The 20,672-nt window shown below is 45.0% G+C and overlaps 1 protein-coding gene across 1 annotated transcript in view; it reads left to right on the forward strand.

Moving 5' to 3' along the window:
• LOC133527446 (CD109 antigen) overlaps window positions 1–20,672 on the forward strand; it is a 64,787-nt gene that overhangs the window by 40,889 nt on the left and 3,226 nt on the right. Inside the window, exons 19-31 of the mRNA XM_061864463.1 lie at window positions 3,320–3,496; window positions 4,305–4,487; window positions 5,365–5,601; window positions 7,029–7,213; window positions 8,425–8,527; window positions 9,481–9,666; window positions 10,292–10,393; window positions 11,668–11,854; window positions 12,142–12,368; window positions 13,256–13,417; window positions 18,773–18,966; window positions 19,958–20,132; window positions 20,331–20,436. Of these exons, the coding sequence (XP_061720447.1) occupies window positions 3,320–3,496; window positions 4,305–4,487; window positions 5,365–5,601; window positions 7,029–7,213; window positions 8,425–8,527; window positions 9,481–9,666; window positions 10,292–10,393; window positions 11,668–11,854; window positions 12,142–12,368; window positions 13,256–13,417; window positions 18,773–18,966; window positions 19,958–20,132; window positions 20,331–20,436 (2,224 nt within the window). The remainder of the gene's footprint in view (window positions 1–3,319; window positions 3,497–4,304; window positions 4,488–5,364; window positions 5,602–7,028; window positions 7,214–8,424; window positions 8,528–9,480; window positions 9,667–10,291; window positions 10,394–11,667; window positions 11,855–12,141; window positions 12,369–13,255; window positions 13,418–18,772; window positions 18,967–19,957; window positions 20,133–20,330; window positions 20,437–20,672) is intronic.

Consider the following 20,672-nt stretch of genomic DNA (forward strand, 5'->3'; position numbering starts at 1 on the left):
ACGTGAACATCGGGCCGCACGGCCGCTACGTGTTCACGGCGGACGTGCCGCGCGTGCCCGCGCACTGGACCGTGTCGGCCGTCAGCATGTCGCCCACCAGCGGGCTCGGCATGCTGCATGAGCCGGAGCATGTGAGTGACAGTACGACAACGTGTGGCTGTGGGAGACGTGAACATCGGGCCGCACGGCCGCTACGTGTTCACGGCGGACGTGCCGCGCGTGCCCGCGCACTGGACCGTGTCGGCCGTCAGCATGTCGCCCACCAGCGGGCTCGGCATGCTGCATGAGCCGGAGCATGTGAGTAACAGTACGACAACGTGTGGCTGTGGGAGACGTGAACATCGGGCCGCACGGCCGCTACGTGTTCACGGCGGACGTGCCGCGCGTGCCCGCGCACTGGACCGTGTCGGCCGTCAGCATGTCGCCCACCAGCGGGCTCGGCATGCTGCATGAGCCGGAGCATGTGAGTAACAGTACGACAACGTGTGGCTGTGGGAGACGTGAACATCGGGCCGCACGGCCGCTACGTGTTCACGGCGGACGTGCCGCGCGTGCCCGCGCACTGGACCGTGTCGGCCGTCAGCATGTCGCCCACCAGCGGGCTCGGCATGCTGCATGAGCCGGAGCATGTGAGTAACAGTACGACAACGTGTGGCTGTGGGAGACGTGAACATCGGGCCGCACGGCCGCTACGTGTTCACGGCGGACGTGCCGCGCGTGCCCGCGCACTGGACCGTGTCGGCCGTCAGCATGTCGCCCACCAGCGGGCTCGGCATGCTGCATGAGCCGGAGCATGTGAGTAACAGTACGACAACGTGTGGCTGTGGGAGACGTGAACATCGGGCCGCACGGCCGCTACGTGTTCACGGCGGACGTGCCGCGCGTGCCCGCGCACTGGACCGTGTCGGCCGTCAGCATGTCGCCCACCAGCGGGCTCGGCATGCTGCATGAGCCGGAGCATGTGAGTGACAGTACGACAACGTGTGGCTGTGGGAGACGTGAACATCGGGCCGCACGGCCGCTACGTGTTCACGGCGGACGTGCCGCGCGTGCCCGCGCACTGGACCGTGTCGGCCGTCAGCATGTCGCCCACCAGCGGGCTCGGCATGCTGCATGAGCCGGAGCATGTGAGTAACAGTACGACAACGTGTGGCTGTGGGAGACGTGAACATCGGGCCGCACGGCCGCTACGTGTTCACGGCGGACGTGCCGCGCGTGCCCGCGCACTGGACCGTGTCGGCCGTCAGCATGTCGCCCACCAGCGGGCTCGGCATGCTGCATGAGCCGGAGCATGTGAGTAACAGTACGACAACGTGTGGCTGTGGGAGACGTGAACATCGGGCCGCACGGCCGCTACGTGTTCACGGCGGACGTGCCGCGCGTGCCCGCGCACTGGACCGTGTCGGCCGTCAGCATGTCGCCCACCAGCGGGCTCGGCATGCTGCATGAGCCGGAGCATGTGAGTAACAGTACGACAACGTGTGGCTGTGGGAGACGTGAACATCGGGCCGCACGGCCGCTACGTGTTCACGGCGGACGTGCCGCGCGTGCCCGCGCACTGGACCGTGTCGGCCGTCAGCATGTCGCCCACCAGCGGGCTCGGCATGCTGCATGAGCCGGAGCATGTGAGTAACAGTACGACAACGTGTGGCTGTGGGAGACGTGAACATCGGGCCGCACGGCCGCTACGTGTTCACGGCGGACGTGCCGCGCGTGCCCGCGCACTGGACCGTGTCGGCCGTCAGCATGTCGCCCACCAGCGGGCTCGGCATGCTGCATGAGCCGGAGCATGTGAGTAACAGTACGACAACGTGTGGCTGTGGGAGACGTGAACATCGGGCCGCACGGCCGCTACGTGTTCACGGCGGACGTGCCGCGCGTGCCCGCGCACTGGACCGTGTCGGCCGTCAGCATGTCGCCCACCAGCGGGCTCGGCATGCTGCATGAGCCGGAGCATGTGAGTAACAGTACGACAACGTGTGGCTGTGGGAGACGTGAACATCGGGCCGCACGGCCGCTACGTGTTCACGGCGGACGTGCCGCGCGTGCCCGCGCACTGGACCGTGTCGGCCGTCAGCATGTCGCCCACCAGCGGGCTCGGCATGCTGCATGAGCCGGAGCATGTGAGTAACAGTACGACAACGTGTGGCTGTGGGCGACGTGAACATCGGGCCGCACGGCCGCTACGTGTTCACGGCGGACGTGCCGCGCGTGCCCGCGCACTGGACCGTGTCGGCCGTCAGCATGTCGCCCACCAGCGGGCTCGGCATGCTGCATGAGCCGGAGCATGTGAGTAACAGTACGACAACGTGTGGCTGTGGGCGACGTGAACATCGGGCCGCACGGCCGCTACGTGTTCACGGCGGACGTGCCGCGCGTGCCCGCGCACTGGACCGTGTCGGCCGTCAGCATGTCGCCCACCAGCGGGCTCGGCATGCTGCATGAGCCGGAGCATGTGAGTAACAGTACGACAACGTGTGGCTGTGGGCGACGTGAACATCGGGCCGCACGGCCGCTACGTGTTCACGGCGGACGTGCCGCGCGTGCCCGCGCACTGGACCGTGTCGGCCGTCAGCATGTCGCCCACCAGCGGGCTCGGCATGCTGCATGAGCCGGAGCATGTGAGTAACAGTACGACAACGTGTGGCTGTGGGAGACGTGAACATCGGGCCGCACGGCCGCTACGTGTTCACGGCGGACGTGCCGCGCGTGCCCGCGCACTGGACCGTGTCGGCCGTCAGCATGTCGCCCACCAGCGGGCTCGGCATGCTGCATGAGCCGGAGCATGTGAGTAACAGTACGACAACGTGTGGCTGTGGCGCGACGTGAACATCAATATATCAATAAAAAACGGTGCTCTATCCCAATATGTCAGTAGTGGCACGCAAAAATCCGGGGCGTAGGCACATGAGAAACTGCATCGGTTCCAGAGTGGCTACCTTGAGGTACTATACATTAACAACAACAGCAGTCCCAGAGTGGCATGCAAGAACCTTGAAGTATTCAACATAAAAAAAACAATAGTGGTCCCAGAGTGGTCTGAAATATTATTGTATATGGGTGCTTGCCTGATATTAAATCAATTTATTTATTTTAAAAGGAACTTCAGGCATTCCAGGATATTAGAAACAACAGTGGTGTGAAAGTACCCTGAGGTATGCGAGTCTGACACTGTCCACTGGATACTGCGCCTAATGGGTAATGTTTTAAATAACAAATTATTAAAAAGTGTCAGTGTTTTGTTTGTTAACATATAAAAAAAGTTATCTTTATTTAAACTGTTGTTCGTTCTTATACTGATGTATTTCTTTCTTTACAGTATGTGGGAGTGTTGCCATTCTTCATCCAAGTGGAAGGTCCCGACCGTTGCCGCCAGGGCGAGCAAGTGGGCCTGCGTGTGGTCGTGTTCAACTACCAGCCGCAAGCGGTGGAGGCGGTCGTCGTACTGTCTGCTTCACCTGACTACAAATTCGTGCACGTCGAGGAGAATGGCATCGTGAGTACCTGTAGACTGCCTCGAAGTTGGCTATTCTACATAGGAAACAATAGTGGTCCTAGCGTGGCCTTAGGCCCTGAGGTACTCCATATGAAACAACTGCGTGGTCGTGTTTGACTACCAGCCGCAAGCGGTAGAGGCGGTCGTCGTTCTGTCTGCTCGGAGAATGGCATTGTGAGTACCTGTATACTGCCAGTCTTCGAAGTTGGCAGGGCAATTCTACATAGGAAATAATAGTGGCCCTAGCGTGGTTTTAGGCCCTGAGGTACTCCACATGAAACAACTGCGTGGTTTTGTTCGACTACCATCCGCAAGCGGTAGAAGCGGTCGTCGTTCTGCTTGGAGAATGGCATCGTGAGTGCCTGTATACTGCCATACGTCCAAATAGACAAGGTTACTCTATTTAGGAACGCACAAGAACCCTAAGGTATTCCACATAATAAATAACGACGGTCCCAGATTGACCTAAGGGCCCTGGGGTACTCCACATAAGAAACAAACGTCTGGAGGTGTTCAATCAATAATCGGATCGATCGTCTCCGGATCGGAGGGATCGTCAAAAATTTATTATAGAAAAAATAGTAAAAAGGTAGGCAACGCGCATGTAACACCTATGGAGATGCAGATGTCCATAGGCTACGGTGACTGCTTACCAGCAGGCGGGCCGTATGCTTCTTTGCCCCCGAAATGGTATAAAAAATTAATAACTGCACAAAGTTTCAAATAAGCTATAGACCAACAGAGTCTCGCATTGAAAGAGCTCTTGTAGAAGCCACGATAGTAGTATAACAAGCGTTGTATCCCCCAGGTCCGCTCGTACAACCCGCGCACGTCGTTCGGCGAGCACCAGTTCTTCGTGTACATCGCGGCCGGCGACGCCGCCACCGTGCACGTGCCCGTCGTGCCCACCCGCCTCGGCGACGTGCACGTGCACCTGCACGCCTCCACGCTGCAGGGCCAGCATAAATACACCAAGAAGATCACTGTCGAGGTACGCTAGGCTACATAGATAAACATTTATTAGCTACAAATTTGGTTAACGAATCTGATAGTGTCAATAATTCATGAAAAATTCTAACCAACATCAAAATAATGTCTGTCATGGTTATTATTATTACCTGTCATGGTGAGTGTTATGGATGAGTTTCCGACCATAATACTCAGCAGGCTAACTTGTGAAGCCTTGTGAAAGTCCGCTGCAGTTTATTCGGTTCAGCAACTTGTTGCTGACTCAGAGACTATGTTATTTTGATTTACGCACAAGATTTTATCATTCTAAAAATTTGTAGTGTGTACTTCGCCTTATCTACGTATCTAGTAATGCACGTGGCATTACTATATAATGGCATGTTTGTTATTTTCTAACTATAAATCTGTACTCAAGACAAGACCAAGTAGTTCTTCTTGGACCAAGTAGGAAATAATAAATAAATCGTACAGTGTTTATTTTTGATAAAACCGCAAACTTAAACTAGACGTAGGTTTTAGTGTTATAAAACAATTCTGAAAGATTTTTTTTTGTCTACCAGAGCATAATTATTTTTTAGAGCGGCAATGTATATCGTACATCATGGTCAGTTGTGACGTGTGCGTCATTAAATACGTTTTGAGTTAAAATAAAGTAGTGATACATTGCTTGCTGAATTATTTTGTATGAAAAAAATAAAAGTCGTCAATTTTTTATAAAACCTATGAAAGTGTGTTCATTAAAGCTACCCTTTGATTATGCGATCGTATCAAATTGACGCTGTACACTAAGCGTGTGTGAGTAACGCGTAGTACACACACTACATAATCTTAATCGTTATTTCAGTATTTTTTCCTTTGCTCCTTCATAATCGAACGTAACATTTTACCATTGTCCACAGGCGGACGGTCTTCCCCAGCACCGGCACCAATCAGTCCTCCTCGACCTGTCCAACCGCGCCTACGTGTTCCAGTACATGCACGTCAACGTCACCGAGACGCCCATCATCCCCTACGAGGTCGACCGCTACTACGTGTTCGGCTCCAACCGGGCCAGGGTTTCTGTTGTTGGAGACGTGGTTGGGCCACTGTTCCCCACGATGCCCATTAATGCTACGTCCCTACTGAGGCTACCCATGGTGAGTCATCTAGGTATACTACATAAGTAATAACAGCGGTGCAAGGGTGGCTTGAGAACCCTGCGGCACTCCACGTAAGGAACAACTGTGGTCCTAGAGTAGCTTAAGAACCCTGAGTAAATCCACGTAATAAATAACAGCGGTCCCAAAGTGGCTTAAGGTGCCTGAGGTTTCCTCATATAAGACTTGTTCCAAACATGCTTACAGTCAAGTTTATAAATATGTAAATATTTCCTGAATCTATTGCAATAAGGTTATAAAATGTATACATATTTATGAACTCGATTGTACATGCTGCGATACATGTCATCAGTCCCAGAGACTCATAACATAAGGGTCCTAGGGTACTAACAACAGTTCCAAAGTGGCTTCAAGACCCCGAGAAAAATGTGTCGCAGGACTCGCAGGCAAATTGTAAAATTCCGCCGTCTACAAACGGTGTCATCATTTAACGTGTTAATTTAAGTTCGTTAATTTACCACGCGTGGCGCTCCACATTAAAACAATAAAAAAACGCTGGGGTGTTCATCAAATCTGGAGTTCGTCGGACTTACTCGGGGCGCGGAGGGCGGGGGAGGCTTTTGGATCTGGGTGACTCCACGGCTCCGACTTCTCAATTGCGCTCTACGGGTAGGACAGACAAGACCACGTGGATAGTTAGGTTGTCTGATGGTTTTGGATGCCATTGAGATTTTGGTGGCCGTGAGGATGGTGGTGTGGTATAAAAGTTAATATAAATTGATAAAACAGCAAACCATGGTCACCCCCAGACAACCAAAACGTTACGTTGACACTAGTCAGCGTACTAAAAATTTGCCTTCGGCATTTGCACAACGTTTCACGTTCGTAAACTTATAAATGGCCGAATCATACAATTTGACTACGACATCTGCATATTATTGTATCAAACATACTTGAATCATAAATAAATAAATAATAAATAAATATTATAGGACATTATTACACAAATTGACTAAGTCCCACAGTAAGCTCAATGAGGCTTGTGTTGAGGGTACTTAGACAACGATATATATAATATATAAGTATTTATAAATACTTAAATACATAGAAAACACCCATGACTCAGGAACAAATATCCATGCTCATCACACGAATAAATGCCCTTACCAGGATTTGAAGCCGGGACCATCGGCTTCGTAGGCAGGGTCACTGCCCACTAGGCCAGACCGGTCGTCAAAATCATTCCCTACGAGATCAAGTGCTAATAATATCTGCCCCTTTTTGACCACAATTGAACGAGCTACGTGAATTCTTACTGTAACGTAACGCGCGAGAGTATCAAATGCCTTGTAAAAGTCAAGTCAATGCATACGAAACACTAACATCGAAACTGCTCTTCATAGTATCCATATAATCCAATACACTCACCATGATAAAGACGTATTAACCCATTAAACTTATTCCAGGATTCAGCGGAACAGAACATGTTCAGCTTCGCCGCCAACATGTACTACACTCTCTACATGCGTCTCATCAATCAACGCAACAGGACCTTGGAGAAGGACGCGTTCTACCACATGAACATACTTTACCAACGCCAGTTGTCCTTCATGAAGCCCGACGGGAGTTTCAGCCTGTTCCGAAGTGACTGGTGAGTACTTCACACTGAACGTGCGTCTCATCAACCAACGCAACAGGACCTAGGAGAAGGACGCTTTCTACCACATGAACATACTTTACCAACGCCAGTTGTCCTTCATGAAGCCCGACGGGAGTTTCAGCCTGTTCTGAAGTGACTGGTGAGTACTTCACACTGAACGTGCGTCTCATCAACCAACGCAACAGGACCTTGGAGAAGGATGCGTTCTACCACATGGACATACTTTACCAACGCCAGTTGTCCTTCATGAAGCCCGACGGGAGTTTCAGCCTGTTCCGAAGTGACTGGTGAGTACTTCACACTGAACGTGCGTCTCATCAACCAACGCAACAGGACCTTGGAGAAGGATGCGTTCTACCACATGGACATACTTTACCAACGCCAGTTGTCCTTCATGAAGCCCGACGGGAGTTTCAGCCTGTTCCGAAGTAACTGGTGAGTACTTCACACTGAACGTGCGTCTCATCAACCAACACAACAGGACCTTGGAGAAGGATGCGTTCTACCACATGAACATACTTTACCAACGCCAGTTGTCCTTCATGAAGCCCGACGGGAGTTTCAGCCTGTTCCGAAGTAACTGGTGAATACTTCACACTGAACGTGCGTCTCATCAACCAACACAACAGGACCTTGGAGAAGGACGCGTTCTACCACATGAACATACTTTACCAACGCCAGTTGTCCTTCATGAAGCCTGACGGGAGTTTCAGCCTGTTCCGAAATGACTGGTGACTTTCTGGTAGTAGTTCATGCCGGCGACTTTCAATTCGAAGATCTTGGGTTCAAATTTAGGCACATAAAAGTTTATTGTATGGAATATCATTTGATTTGATATTTGCCCTGTTGTGAGACGTATATAGACTGTTTATGATATGCCCAACCGATTGGTCAGCTAGTCGTATATATCCATAGTATATTAAGTCTAGTGCCGGATTCAGACATTTTGATGCCCTAATTCTGACTGAAAAAAAAAGACTTACTTTTTAGACCTTGGTGCCCTTTTTTTTCCATGGTCGTCTATCAGATTTTATCGATTTCTACGACTATGGTGTCCTAAGACGTAGTACCACAAAAACAGCTAAAGTAGGCAGTGAATCTGATGGACGACTACTTAGAGAAATGGGCTTATTCGTTAAAGCGAAATTAATTAGGCCCTATTTTAGTTGTTTCAATATATAAATAATTCCTATCTTGTACAGGAACCAATCTGCCTCGAGCGTGTGGCTGACGTCGTTCTGCGCCAAGATCTTCCAGGACGCCTCGTTCAACGAGTGGGAGAACTTCATCTATATCGACCCGGATGTAAGTTTGTTCTTAGGGACTTCCCTACTACTTAGATTAAGACAATAGTGGTCGACCGGTTCTCCATACAAACGTATATGGTCCACATTTTCCTCTCTGGCAATTGACATCTCTTGACAATATGTAGAGAGAAAGCAAGATAGATATGCACCCTTCGTTTGAGTTTTTTCGTTTTTTTTGTATTATAAGGCGAAGGCTGGACGTACAATACTGTGATTTACTGATATTTATCAAATATTGATCTTTAGCATAGTATATAGGATTACAATATTTATCACGAGATTTATTTATCTCAGTTTGTGATAAACATTGTGATTCATCAATATATTAGAATACACGTATAGTAAGTTATATTGCGATATGTCAGTACCTTCGAGCAACATCGGCTTCAAACACGTCGGAAGGGAGGAGCCTAAGCGATATCTTACCGAACAAATCATTCTGCCATTTTTTGCGAACGTGCACACAGTCGCACTTCTTACTCACTACATACAAATTCCAATCTGTAATGACGACACAAATACCTAGAAAATGACACACGTCAAAGACATATCATGCACACCTCGATCTCTTTTTGTGTACGGACGAGTCACAACATGCACCGCCATAGGTTGTACCAATGCTTCGGCAGAGGGGAAATGGTATGAATGCCGTCTCCCTTCCCGGAGTTGCTCGAATGTCAGTACGCTTCGCGACAGCTATAAAGACTGACGGCTGAACTCTACGAAACACGTTACAGTTACACGTGATCAGGATGTGAGATTGTGATTCAGTATTTACTACATCAATGGATCATACTGATCTCAGTATTTATTGTACGTCTAACCTTCGCCTAAGAGTTAAGAGCAAAAAACTAATTCCATATAAATTTAACAGTGCAAAATTCAGTATTAGCTAGTACCTTATTTACAACCTTTCTAAGAGGAACCTTCATATTCCGTTCCATGTTTTAGGTAATCTCGCAGGCGGTGTCGTGGGTGCTGGAGCACCAGGCGGCGGGCGGCGCGTTCTACGAGGTGACGTGGCTGCCGGACCGCAACCAGAACTCCACCATCCACGTGCCCCGCGACCACCCCAAGATACGCGACATGCTGGGCATCGGAGGGGTCCGGGACGTGTTCGGCTCCGCCGCGACTGAGGTCAGTACACACGTTGAAGGGTCTGCCATCTTGTAACCTAAATTTGATATTGTCACTTCACGCTAAAGCAGGTGCTGCCCCCTACAGTGCACGCACGCTTCCTTGTGCATTGTAGGTTCGCCATCTTGTGGCCGAATTCGGAAACTTAAACTTGACATTTACACTTTATGCCAAGAACTATATTACGGAGTGTGGAATTAAGAGGAGTGGCATCTCTTATGGTAGAACTGTTGCAAAAGTGTCCAGCTGTCAGCTATAAATAATAGTTCCAAATCTCTCCAGATTAGCGCTAGAGTAACTAAGAACCTAGGCGTCATTGACGGAGTGAATTGCGGTCTATGATTTGATTTTTTTGTTCAAGTACTCTAGGTATTGTAGCGCCACCTATTTAAAGTTTTTTGATGACACTTTTTGGTACATGGAGATTTCGTTCCTTATCTCCACTTTCCGTAAACTATATATTATACTACTCTTTGGCTAATAATCAAGGGGCTCCTGTGCTGCCCCCTACAGTTCATGTACGTTCCCTCTAAGTTTATTAAAGGTGGATATTTAAAGAATGCGAACCAAAAAACCGTGTGACTGTCATTCCGCTAATTATTGCAATACAATTTTTTTTTCTCAGATAAATAACACAATAATACTACAACGGAACATCACGCTGACTGCTCAAGTAGTCATTACCCTCGAAACCGTCAAGAATCTCAAGGACATCGGTGTCAGAGAGGTAAGAGCCAGAAGAATAAATTAATACAAGCCCGTTTTTGAACTATTTTTGTAGGCTTAGACTGTTTTGGTTCAGCGATCCAAAAAGAATCTTGGCCTCCAAAACGAAAGAACGCCACCTGTCCCAGCGCGGTTTCCTGCCATGAATTGGCATTCAGCCGACGCAGGTCCGCCTCCACGCCGTCGCAGCGGCGGCACCCGGGGCGCCCGCTCGGCGACGGCCGGCTGGTCGCCCCAAGTACGCTTCCTTGACTGCCCGATCCTCCGCCATTCTGAGTAGGTGACTGAGCCGGCGAAATCTGTGGGATTTACACCGATGATAATGGGCTCAGCCATCAACTCCTCGATCTCGGCATTTTTCCAGATCCTCCAGGAGCCATCGTCACTTCGGACAGGTCCCGGGATCTTCCTGAGCACTTCTTTCCGCTATCAGGAGCTGACTTTCCTTTTTTTGAGTTAGTGTCCAGGCCTCAGCCGTACATAAGAATAGGCCGAATGACGGTTTTATAGATTCTTAATTTTTTTAGGCTTATAGAAATTTTGCTTCCGTCTTTTTTTTACAAAAACCGTTTTTAGTGATAGATCTTTAGAAAAAAAAACATAGATCTAGAATTATGAATAGACTTCAAAATCTCACAAAATGCCACTTTAATATGTTTTACGAGTTTTCCAACAGAAACTTGCTTTAAGCTGAGTAATTTATCTAAAGATTCTAAAGCCTTGAAAATGTATGTATTTATTTCACAGAAAAACAAGACATTATTTTAACCCCACAAGTAACCCTTATTTTCTACACAAACAACAACTTTGAACCCTTTTTAAGGCATAAGGGTGTCAGAAATTATGCAAAACCCTACTCCGTTGGCTCAGCGACCCAAAATGAGACTTGGCCTCTGACTCAAGACAGCGCCACTTTTCTTGGTCCTGTGCGATTTCTCGCCAATTGTTGACTCGAAGTTGTTGTTTGTTGAATTTAAACTCTAACTTTTACATAGTCCAAAATCAGGTTGGAAATGTATTCCCTCTGCCTTATTAAGGCTTAAACTTCATATCTATTAAAGTTCATACTTTTTTTTATTTAATATTAATACATATTAACCGTCAACATTTTATATACATAAGACAAATTAAATAAACTTCAGTTTTCTTGAACGTGTGAGGCATATTGTTGCAGATAAGTTCGTGATCGTTTTGGTTAATTTTTCAGTGAAATTGTCCGATTAATAGTTGTGGTGTGTAGCGGGTTTTATTTAGTATTAAACGTTGTCTCCCCAGGGTCTGTCGGCGCGCGTGTCGCAAGCGCAGCAGCGCGCCGTGTCGTGGCTGGAGCAGCACCTGAAGCTGCTGCAGGACTTCGGCGACCCTTACTCCATGGCCGTGGTGGCGTACGCGCTCACCGTGGCCAAGGCCTCCAGCTCCGAGCACGCCTACAAGCTGCTCAAGGGCTTCCAGCGAGATGAAGGTATACATGCAGTACCAGGGTCTGGACCATCTGGACGCACTGCACTCCCGCAGCTCTGCTTTCAGCTTCGCCAAGCCCTCAGCTCCGAGCACGCCTACAAACTGCGCGGTATCGCGTCCTTGGTACTCAAAGTATTAAGGCACAGTCAAGCAAGCGAGAAAAAAAAACGTGTCATGGGCTAGCAAACGTCGGTCTTGTTAAACAATAAGAATTTTTTACATAATACGTTATCATACATTGGTATAGTTTTATAACGCACTTTTTCATAAATATATCATTGTTTACAGGTGGACTAGTGTACTGGGGAAAAGAGCGCGTCCCGCAACCCCCCTTCAAGATGGAGAACCAAAAACCGTTCTTCCTCCCCCGCCTGCCATACAAATACGACTCGTACAACATCGCCGCCACCGCCTACGCGCTGCTCGCGTGCATGGACCACCAGGACAACAACGAGGCCATCGTCATGTGGCTCAACTCCATGAGGCTTACGGACGGCGGCTGGGCTTCCACTCAGGTAACGTACAGTCACGGACTTTAATCGTTGAACCTACCCCTAGATGAATCAACAATTGAAGTCTGTAATATTGCCTCTGTAATAAGCCGTATGATTATAAACTTAAACCTTATGGCAAAGACAGGTCAATCAAGTGTCGGTTAAGGTTGCTGTTTGTACACGACTCATACAATACTTGATTGGAAGCTCCACATTGCTCGGATCGAAAGCAAATTAGCATCATTTGTGTTCGCGTTAGGCATTCTAAAAACAAACACCGATCAACAATATGCACAGCATACTATGGGTACGCCTATTCCGTATTAAGCTACGGCATTTTGCTTTGGGGAAACTTCTGATGCTTAAAAACTTATCATGCAAAAAAACTTCGAGCGCCAAATAACCTCGACTGAAATGACTTCCTTTCTTCAATCATTTGGTTAACAATCTACTATTTCAATGTACTTTCGTCCATTCGATTTTACTGTCTTATTTTAGGATTCATTCAACATCACACCCATCTCGACCGTCATGACCTGACGAATGGAAGCAAATTTTTATTTCGATTGTGTGGAATAGTTGGTTTCCCAATGAATGATTGTAATCTTAAGTTAATATACCTGGACGACCGAGCTTTGCTCGGTTATAACTATTTATTGTAATATGGTGATGTTTAGGTGATATAAAAAAAAAAAAAAAGTTAATCATCGGGCGGGATTCGAACCCATAACACTGGTTGTTTCTTGCCGTCCGCGTCATAACCCGCTGGACCAGATGGACAATGACCGGCAACACGAAATTAGCGACCATATTTTGCGACGAAAGAAAAACGCATGAAAACTCGAAAATACGCGTTTTCCCATGTACAAGAATTGCTCGTTTAAAGGTATAAGATATGTAATCCACAGGACACGTACGTGGTTCTACGCGCGCTGATCGAGTACACGAACCGCAAGCGGCTCCGCGACGTGTCGGCGCTCACCGTGACCGTGGACGCCGTCGCGCTGAAGGGCGCCTCGCGCGTGCTGCACGTGGAGAACGACAACCTCGCCGTCATGCAGTACATCGACGTGAGTACAACACATGCTTATTACAAAAAACCTATACTGTGAATGAATATTTAAACAACCAACAATAAACGTAAAAAAATTGAAGTCGCCTCGTAGAGAAATTTCTGCAACACGGCTCGTTCTGTACGATCCCGCCTACACAATAATCAGGACATAGGGATATATGATACTTTTTATCACTAAATTAATACCCTTAGGGTGCGTTTCCCCCAGATATGTGTGAGGATGTGTAGCGAGGGATGTGATTGTTAAGAACCAATGAAAAAACTACACGCTAAGCGAGCAAAACAAATTAAGTGATTCTACGCATCTTCGCTCATCTGGGGTGGAAACGCAGCTTAAAGGGATGAAATGGGAATTGGAAGTTAATATTCCAATATTAAAAAGAGAAGGGGAATTTAACTCCAAATGTGAAGGAAGGTGCGGGTGATCACCGCAACAACATCGCTTTGTTAGAGCTCCCGACAAATCAACCTAAAATAAATATAAGAACCGCGATAACCAACCAGTGAAATATACCAAACTCTTCCGGACGAAAAGACCTATCTACTAGTGAGAGCAGTTTTCTAATATATCGAGTACCTTTGAAGAAATTACAGTGTTAAGTTTTAAAAATATCGTTAGCAAGCACGGCCAACGGCCGGCAGTGGTTGAGAGTTCAGTGACCCGTGAACTTCGCGCATCTCCGTCACCGATCGGCCGACATCGCAAAGCACAGCACAAGTAACAGCGCCAGAGTCGAGCTGCGTTACGCACACCCTGCCATCGAGTGAGTCATCTTATACGTTATCTTGTTCACATCTGCGCTCTGCGCTGCACTTGCTAAAATGAAATGCAAAGCATGCGATGACGCTATTAATCACCTGGAAATACTTAATTGTGTTGCTTGCAATGGCTGTTACCACTACAAGTGCTTGAACATCACAACAGCGCAATACATGGCAAAAAATTATGAATTAAAACGCATTTGGCATTGTGATGCTTGTATGAACATAACCCGCAGGCGGAGAAACGATGACACACCTGTACGATCACACATCCCCTCGTCCCTGAATGAAACTACCATGTCTGTAGATGACCTACTGGCTCTTGAAGGGGACGCAGGAGGCGACACGTTAAATAAAACACAGATACATAATACTTCTAGTAGCGAAGAAATTACATTATCAAGCATTAATGCGTTGCTAACGGCCAATAATAAATCCTTAATCAGCAATATGAACACCGCAATACAAACACAAATAAACCTAGCATTTAACCAGTTTAACAAGGAGATTTCCCAGAACTTTACACAAGTGTGGGCTGAACAACAAAAATGTACAACAAAAATCGAGGATATCAGTAAACAAATCCAATCACTCGAAGCAGAAAATTTCATATTAAAATCTGAGCTCAGGAATCTTGAGAACCGTCTATCTAGCCTAGCGAAGAATACACCAGACAATGCACAAAATAATAATAAGAAAATTGTATTATATGGACTGAGTGAACACCACCATGAAACGCAGGACGATTTATACGGCCGTGTCACCGATGTTTTCTATGATATTCTAGGAGTCAATGTTAACACATATCTTGAAGATGTGAACAGAATTGGGAAGCGAGGTCCTCGCCGTCCCCTCGTTATCGAGTTCATGAGTAAAAGGATGGCAAATTATATCCTAGAGAACTCTTTTAGTTTCAAGAACACCGGCATTACTATCTCTGCATACCTAGATAACAAGGCCCTAGAGGAACGAAAAACGTTAAGAGAAATAATGCTAGAAGCGCGTAAATGTGGGAAATATGCAGTGATTAGACACAATAGATTATTCATCGAAGGGCAAGAGCATCGAAGCCAGCAGTATAGGCCACAGCAACAGCAACGAATTCCAGATCCAAACACAAATACAAGTTCCCTAACATCAACAGCGACCCAAACCATAGATGCTGAAATCGGCGCTATAGCGCTATCGGTGCCCGAACATTCTTCGTCGAATACCAGTCCTAATCCAAATAATCCATCGACGCTACTTTTTCGTACCTAAAAACAATAACAAAATGAATATACTATTCCAAAATATGCAGAGCCTAAAAAACAAAACCCATATACTGGAATCATTTTTAACAAATAAAGACTATCAAGTACTATGTTTAACTGAAACCTGGATATCGGAGCAACAAAAGGATGTAATCCAGATCGAAGGTTATGAATTTGCAGCGGCGTATTATCGGAGCGAGCGACCGGGCGGAGGAGTGGCGATTCTACTACGGGACGGTATCGATTATATTGAAAGAACAGACATTTCAGAATTATCTATCGAGTATATAGTTGAATGCTGTGCGGTTGAAATCACGCTACATAACATGTGTATAATTAATATATATAGAGCAGATAGGAATATAGATACCTTTTTCGAAGTATTAAGTAACATTCTATCAAAAATTAAATTCAAACAACAAAAAATGCGAATTATTATTGGAGGAGATTTTAACATAAATACTATTATAAATTCAACATCTTCGGAAAAGCTTTTAAACGATATGTTAGAATCAAACTTAAGACAAATTGTCAAACAAGCGACCAGAGTAAACGATAAGTCCTCCACCTGCATAGACCTCATATTCACGAATAAAACAGACCATTCAGTGAAAGTCGAAGAAAACGGTATCTCTGACCATAAAAGCATAATATATAGTTGTCAAACACAGAACTTACAGGAAGTAAACAAACAACGTTATACTTATAAACGTATATTTAGTACGAACAATATGCTGAATTTTAAAGGCGAACTAAGTAACATCGATTGGGATGACGAAATTTTATCAAGTAACGACGTAAACCAAAATTACAACAATTTTCATAACAAAATTCAAGAATTGCTCAATAAATATATCCCGCTAAAACGTATAAAAATAACATGTAAAAACAATAAATCGCCATGGTTGACTGTCGGGCTAAAAATAGCATGTAAAAATAAAAGATTCCTTAGGATTGCCAGAAATCACACAAAAAACAAAGAATTCATATCTTATTACAGGAATTATGAGAAAATTTTAAAAAAATGTGTGCAATCATCCAAAAAGTTAACTTTTATAAAACAAATGAAACAATCAAGTAATAAAATTAAATCCATGTGGAATATCATAAAAAACACTACATCTCAAAACAAAATTTCTAAACACAAAAATATAAACATAAAAATCGGTGATTATGTTGTAGAAACGCCCAACCAAATAGCAAGGACTCTCAACGAATACTTTGCATCAGTAGGTGAGTCATCTCCGGCAGGTAGCAGTGCCGGCGCGAACGCTCCTGCACAAGCGGCCGGCCGCCCCGTCATTATACCCACAATAAACTCAATAATGATTAGCGAAGTAACCGAGCGCGAAATTACTTTACTTATGCGACAAATGAAAAATCGAACTAGTTCGGGCATAGACGACATTCCGTCGATACTGATTAAATTATGCACTACTGAATTGGCGACCCCGCTTAAGTTTTTAATAAACCAATCTTTTTGCGAAGGAGTATTTCCGGAACTGTTGAAGATCTCAAAAATTAAACCTATCTTAAAACCGGGCGGTAAAGAAAACGATCCAAGCCAATATAGGCCTATTGCACTTTTACCGACCTTCTCTAAACTATTTGAAAAAGCCATGAACATACGAATTTATAACTTTTTTGAAAAATATCAGATTTTTGACAAAAATCAATTCGGCTTCAGGAAACAACATTCGACGACTCTTGCGATCTACAATTACGTTCAGGAAATACTTAATTATCTAAACTCAAAAAAATATGCCGTAGGGCTACTCCTGGACATGTCCAAAGCCTATGATCGTGTCTCCCATAATATTCTACTTCGGAAACTATACGATATGGGCATCCGCGGAAACGCTCATAAATGGTTCAAGTCATATTTACAAAATCGCAAACAGTGCGTACAAATTGATTGGTTTTATAAAAATACGGGTGTAGTAAAGGCGATAACCTCACCAATGCGAGCCACGACCTGCTCAATTCCTCAAGGAAGCGTGATCGGATGTGTCCTATTTCTGGCATATATCAACGATTTGCCAAAAATTATGGAATGCAAATGTGTGATGTTTGCGGATGATGTCTCCTTGCTACTAAATTGCGCGGATAGTACCGAGTGTAACGAACGCTTGCCACAAATCACAGAAACCATAACGGAGTGGCTTTCAGATCACAATCTTGAAATAAATTTAAAGAAAACTAAAATAATCCAATTCAGGCCTATCCAAAAAAAACCACTGCAAATGACATTACAAACAAAAAACGAAATTATAGAGGAAGTAAATGAATTTAAATTACTAGGAATTAAAATAGATACAAGTTTAAACTGGAAATCACATATTCAAAATATAAAATTAAAGTTATCGAGCTTTATATATGCGTTAAGTGTGCTAAAGGTCAACACTGACTTGGAAACCGCTCTGTCAGCATATTTTGCGTTTGCGCACGCAAGGCTCCAGTACGGTGTGATTCTGTGGGGGGCCAGCACTGATGTCCACCAACTATTCCTGTTGCAGAAGAAATGTATTCGCATACTTACCAACACGCATATACCAGATAGTTGTCGACCGCACTTCGCTGCATTAAATATTCTCACGTTGCCCTCCATATATATATTGGAAGCGGCACTCTTTGTTAGGAATAATTCGCATCTTTTCACAATAAAAGTAGTTAACTCGCAAAGAAGGAAAAATGATAAAATTGAAATACAACTACCCCCAACAAAATTATAAATGTTTAAAAAAGGCCCTTACTACCGATGCATTCTTATCGCAAACAAACTACCCGAAAAAATAATTAACGAAATAGAAGACAACGTGTTCAAAATGGAACTAAAAAATTTGCTCCTCAAAAAATGTTATTATTCCATAGACGAGTACCTGAATGATGAATCTTTGCCCAAATAAAATTATGTATAATAATAATAAATTATATTAAATATGTTTTTAATATAGTTAATGATAATTTGAATTTAATATAAATAATACTAATTTATTAATGTTAATGTTTCTGTGGGAGAGTATTTACAAAATAAATAAATATAAATAAATTAATGGCAACTATTAAGTTAAAATAATAATAAAATATCAAATGTTATCTTTTAATTTTATGCCTTGAACATAAGTATTTTAATTTTATGTACATATGTGCATGCACCTCCTAGTTTTAGTGTAGTTTAAGATATACTTGCTGTGCCCTAACAGGGTTCATGTGTGAACTTGCCCTAATGTAATACCTGTTATGTACCACATGATTAATATGCAATAAATAATAATAATAATAATAATAGTATAGTAGACAACAAATTTAAAATTGAGTTTTTCTTTCTTACACAGATCCCAGAAGCGTGGGGAACGGTGAAAGTGGAAGCCCGCGGTGCCGGCTACGCCATCCTGCAGATGTCCGTGACCTACAACGTGGACATCCCGCGCTTCCAGACCGACCCTCCCGCGCGCGCCTTCTCTCTACTCGCACACGCGCACTTCTACGGGCGGAACCAGTCGCACATCGAGTACCAGGCCTGCGCCAGGTTGGTAGATGAATCTCTGTCAATTGTCAAACAAATCAAAAGGTATGTTGGCCTACTGGTTGAACGTGTATCGAATGCGGTCCAGCAAAGATGTTATACTAATTCTATTAACAGATGTTATCAAGCATCGCAATCGTTATGAAACGGAATCCGAAATGGTGTTGCGGGAAGCCTCTAGGACTAAGAACTTGCCCCAAAAGTAGCTCCGCGACTGGAGGTTGTAGAACACAGCGCCAGAGTTCAAGCGGTCAGATTGTTTAACAAGATGCCTACAGATTTTAAAGTTTTAAAATGCTCCGCAACATTTAGAGATAAGTTAAAATTATATTTGTTAGAAAAATGCTGTTATGACATTAGTGATTTTTAATGAATACATATTATTGACTGTCTAATAATACTTATTATTATCAATTGATTTATAAATTTGCTTTGGCTGATTGTAGAAATGTATTAATGTCATAATAGAATTTATTATTTGAGCTTTTTTTTCTTATTGGTATTCTATTGTATAGGTGTACTCACTGGGTTAATATTAATTGTATATATGTATAATGAATATTCAAACACGATGTAAATTGTTCTTGTATAAATAAACTGAAACTGACCAACGAGCTGCCTCGCATGGAAACTGCCACCCGAGGCAAACGCACGCGCGGCTTGAGGCCTCGGGCGAAGCATGTCTTTGTTATAAAAGCGTGCCTTCTTATACACCCAGGGAAATTGTAGAAATGTTTAGATAAATTCTGTAGTTCTCAACACGGTTTATGGATTGAATTATCTCGATCAACCAGCAATAAATAAACTGATCAACATTTAAAATGATCATTACATAAAGAGTTCCCAGCTTTTTCATACAAGCAAAATTCAACAGAATACGATGTCTCGATAGATAGTTTGGTGCTATTAAATCAAAATTCTAGATTTTTATTTTGAAGCGTGTATTGAATTACGTAGTTGATGAACACTCACCTAAAATGAATAATTTGTTTAGCTGGACGTACCTCGAGGAGTCCCCCCGCTCCGGCATGGCGGTGCTGGACGTGGCCATCCCCACCGGCTACATGATCCAGCAGCAGCGCCTCGACGCCTACGTGCTGTCGCGCCGCGTGGCGCTGCTGCAGCGCGCCAAGTATCTGCCCGCGCAGCTGCTGTTCTACTTCCACTACGTGAGTCCTTGTTGATACAGACCCCTACTTTATGTTGGAGAGAGATCTAGACACAGCTCACAGGCCCTAGCCTCCTAAAGCCCAGCCTTGCAACGAAACGGTGCCACCATACCTTTGGCCTTTAATCTTCTAGATGGCGCCACTTTTTGATATTTAACTTGATAATTTGATATTTAAAAAAAATTGGTTTTTATACAGTTGGACTCGGAGATGACGTGCGTCAACTTCACGATCGAGCGCTGGTTCCCGGTTGCCAATATGTCTCGCTTCCTGCCTATCCGCGTCTACGACTATTACGCGCCCGGTATGTATAGTGTCAATGTTTTTTTACGACCGGTCTGGCTTTGTGGCTATGAAGCCGATGGTCCCGGGCTCGAATCCCAGTATTTATTTGTGTGATGACTATTGAAGCAACTGTTTTTATTCACCGAACGAAGAACGATTGTTCGCTCAGAACTGTTCAGAGCACCAAGTGAAAACGTGGCTATAGTGTTCTGAACAGTTCTGAACCAGCAAAAGTTCGTTCGTTCGGTAAACGGA

This window comes from Cydia pomonella, chromosome 18 (genome assembly GCF_033807575.1).
Source record: "Cydia pomonella isolate Wapato2018A chromosome 18, ilCydPomo1, whole genome shotgun sequence".
In the NCBI taxonomy this organism is placed as follows: Eukaryota; Metazoa; Arthropoda; class Insecta; order Lepidoptera; family Tortricidae; genus Cydia; species Cydia pomonella.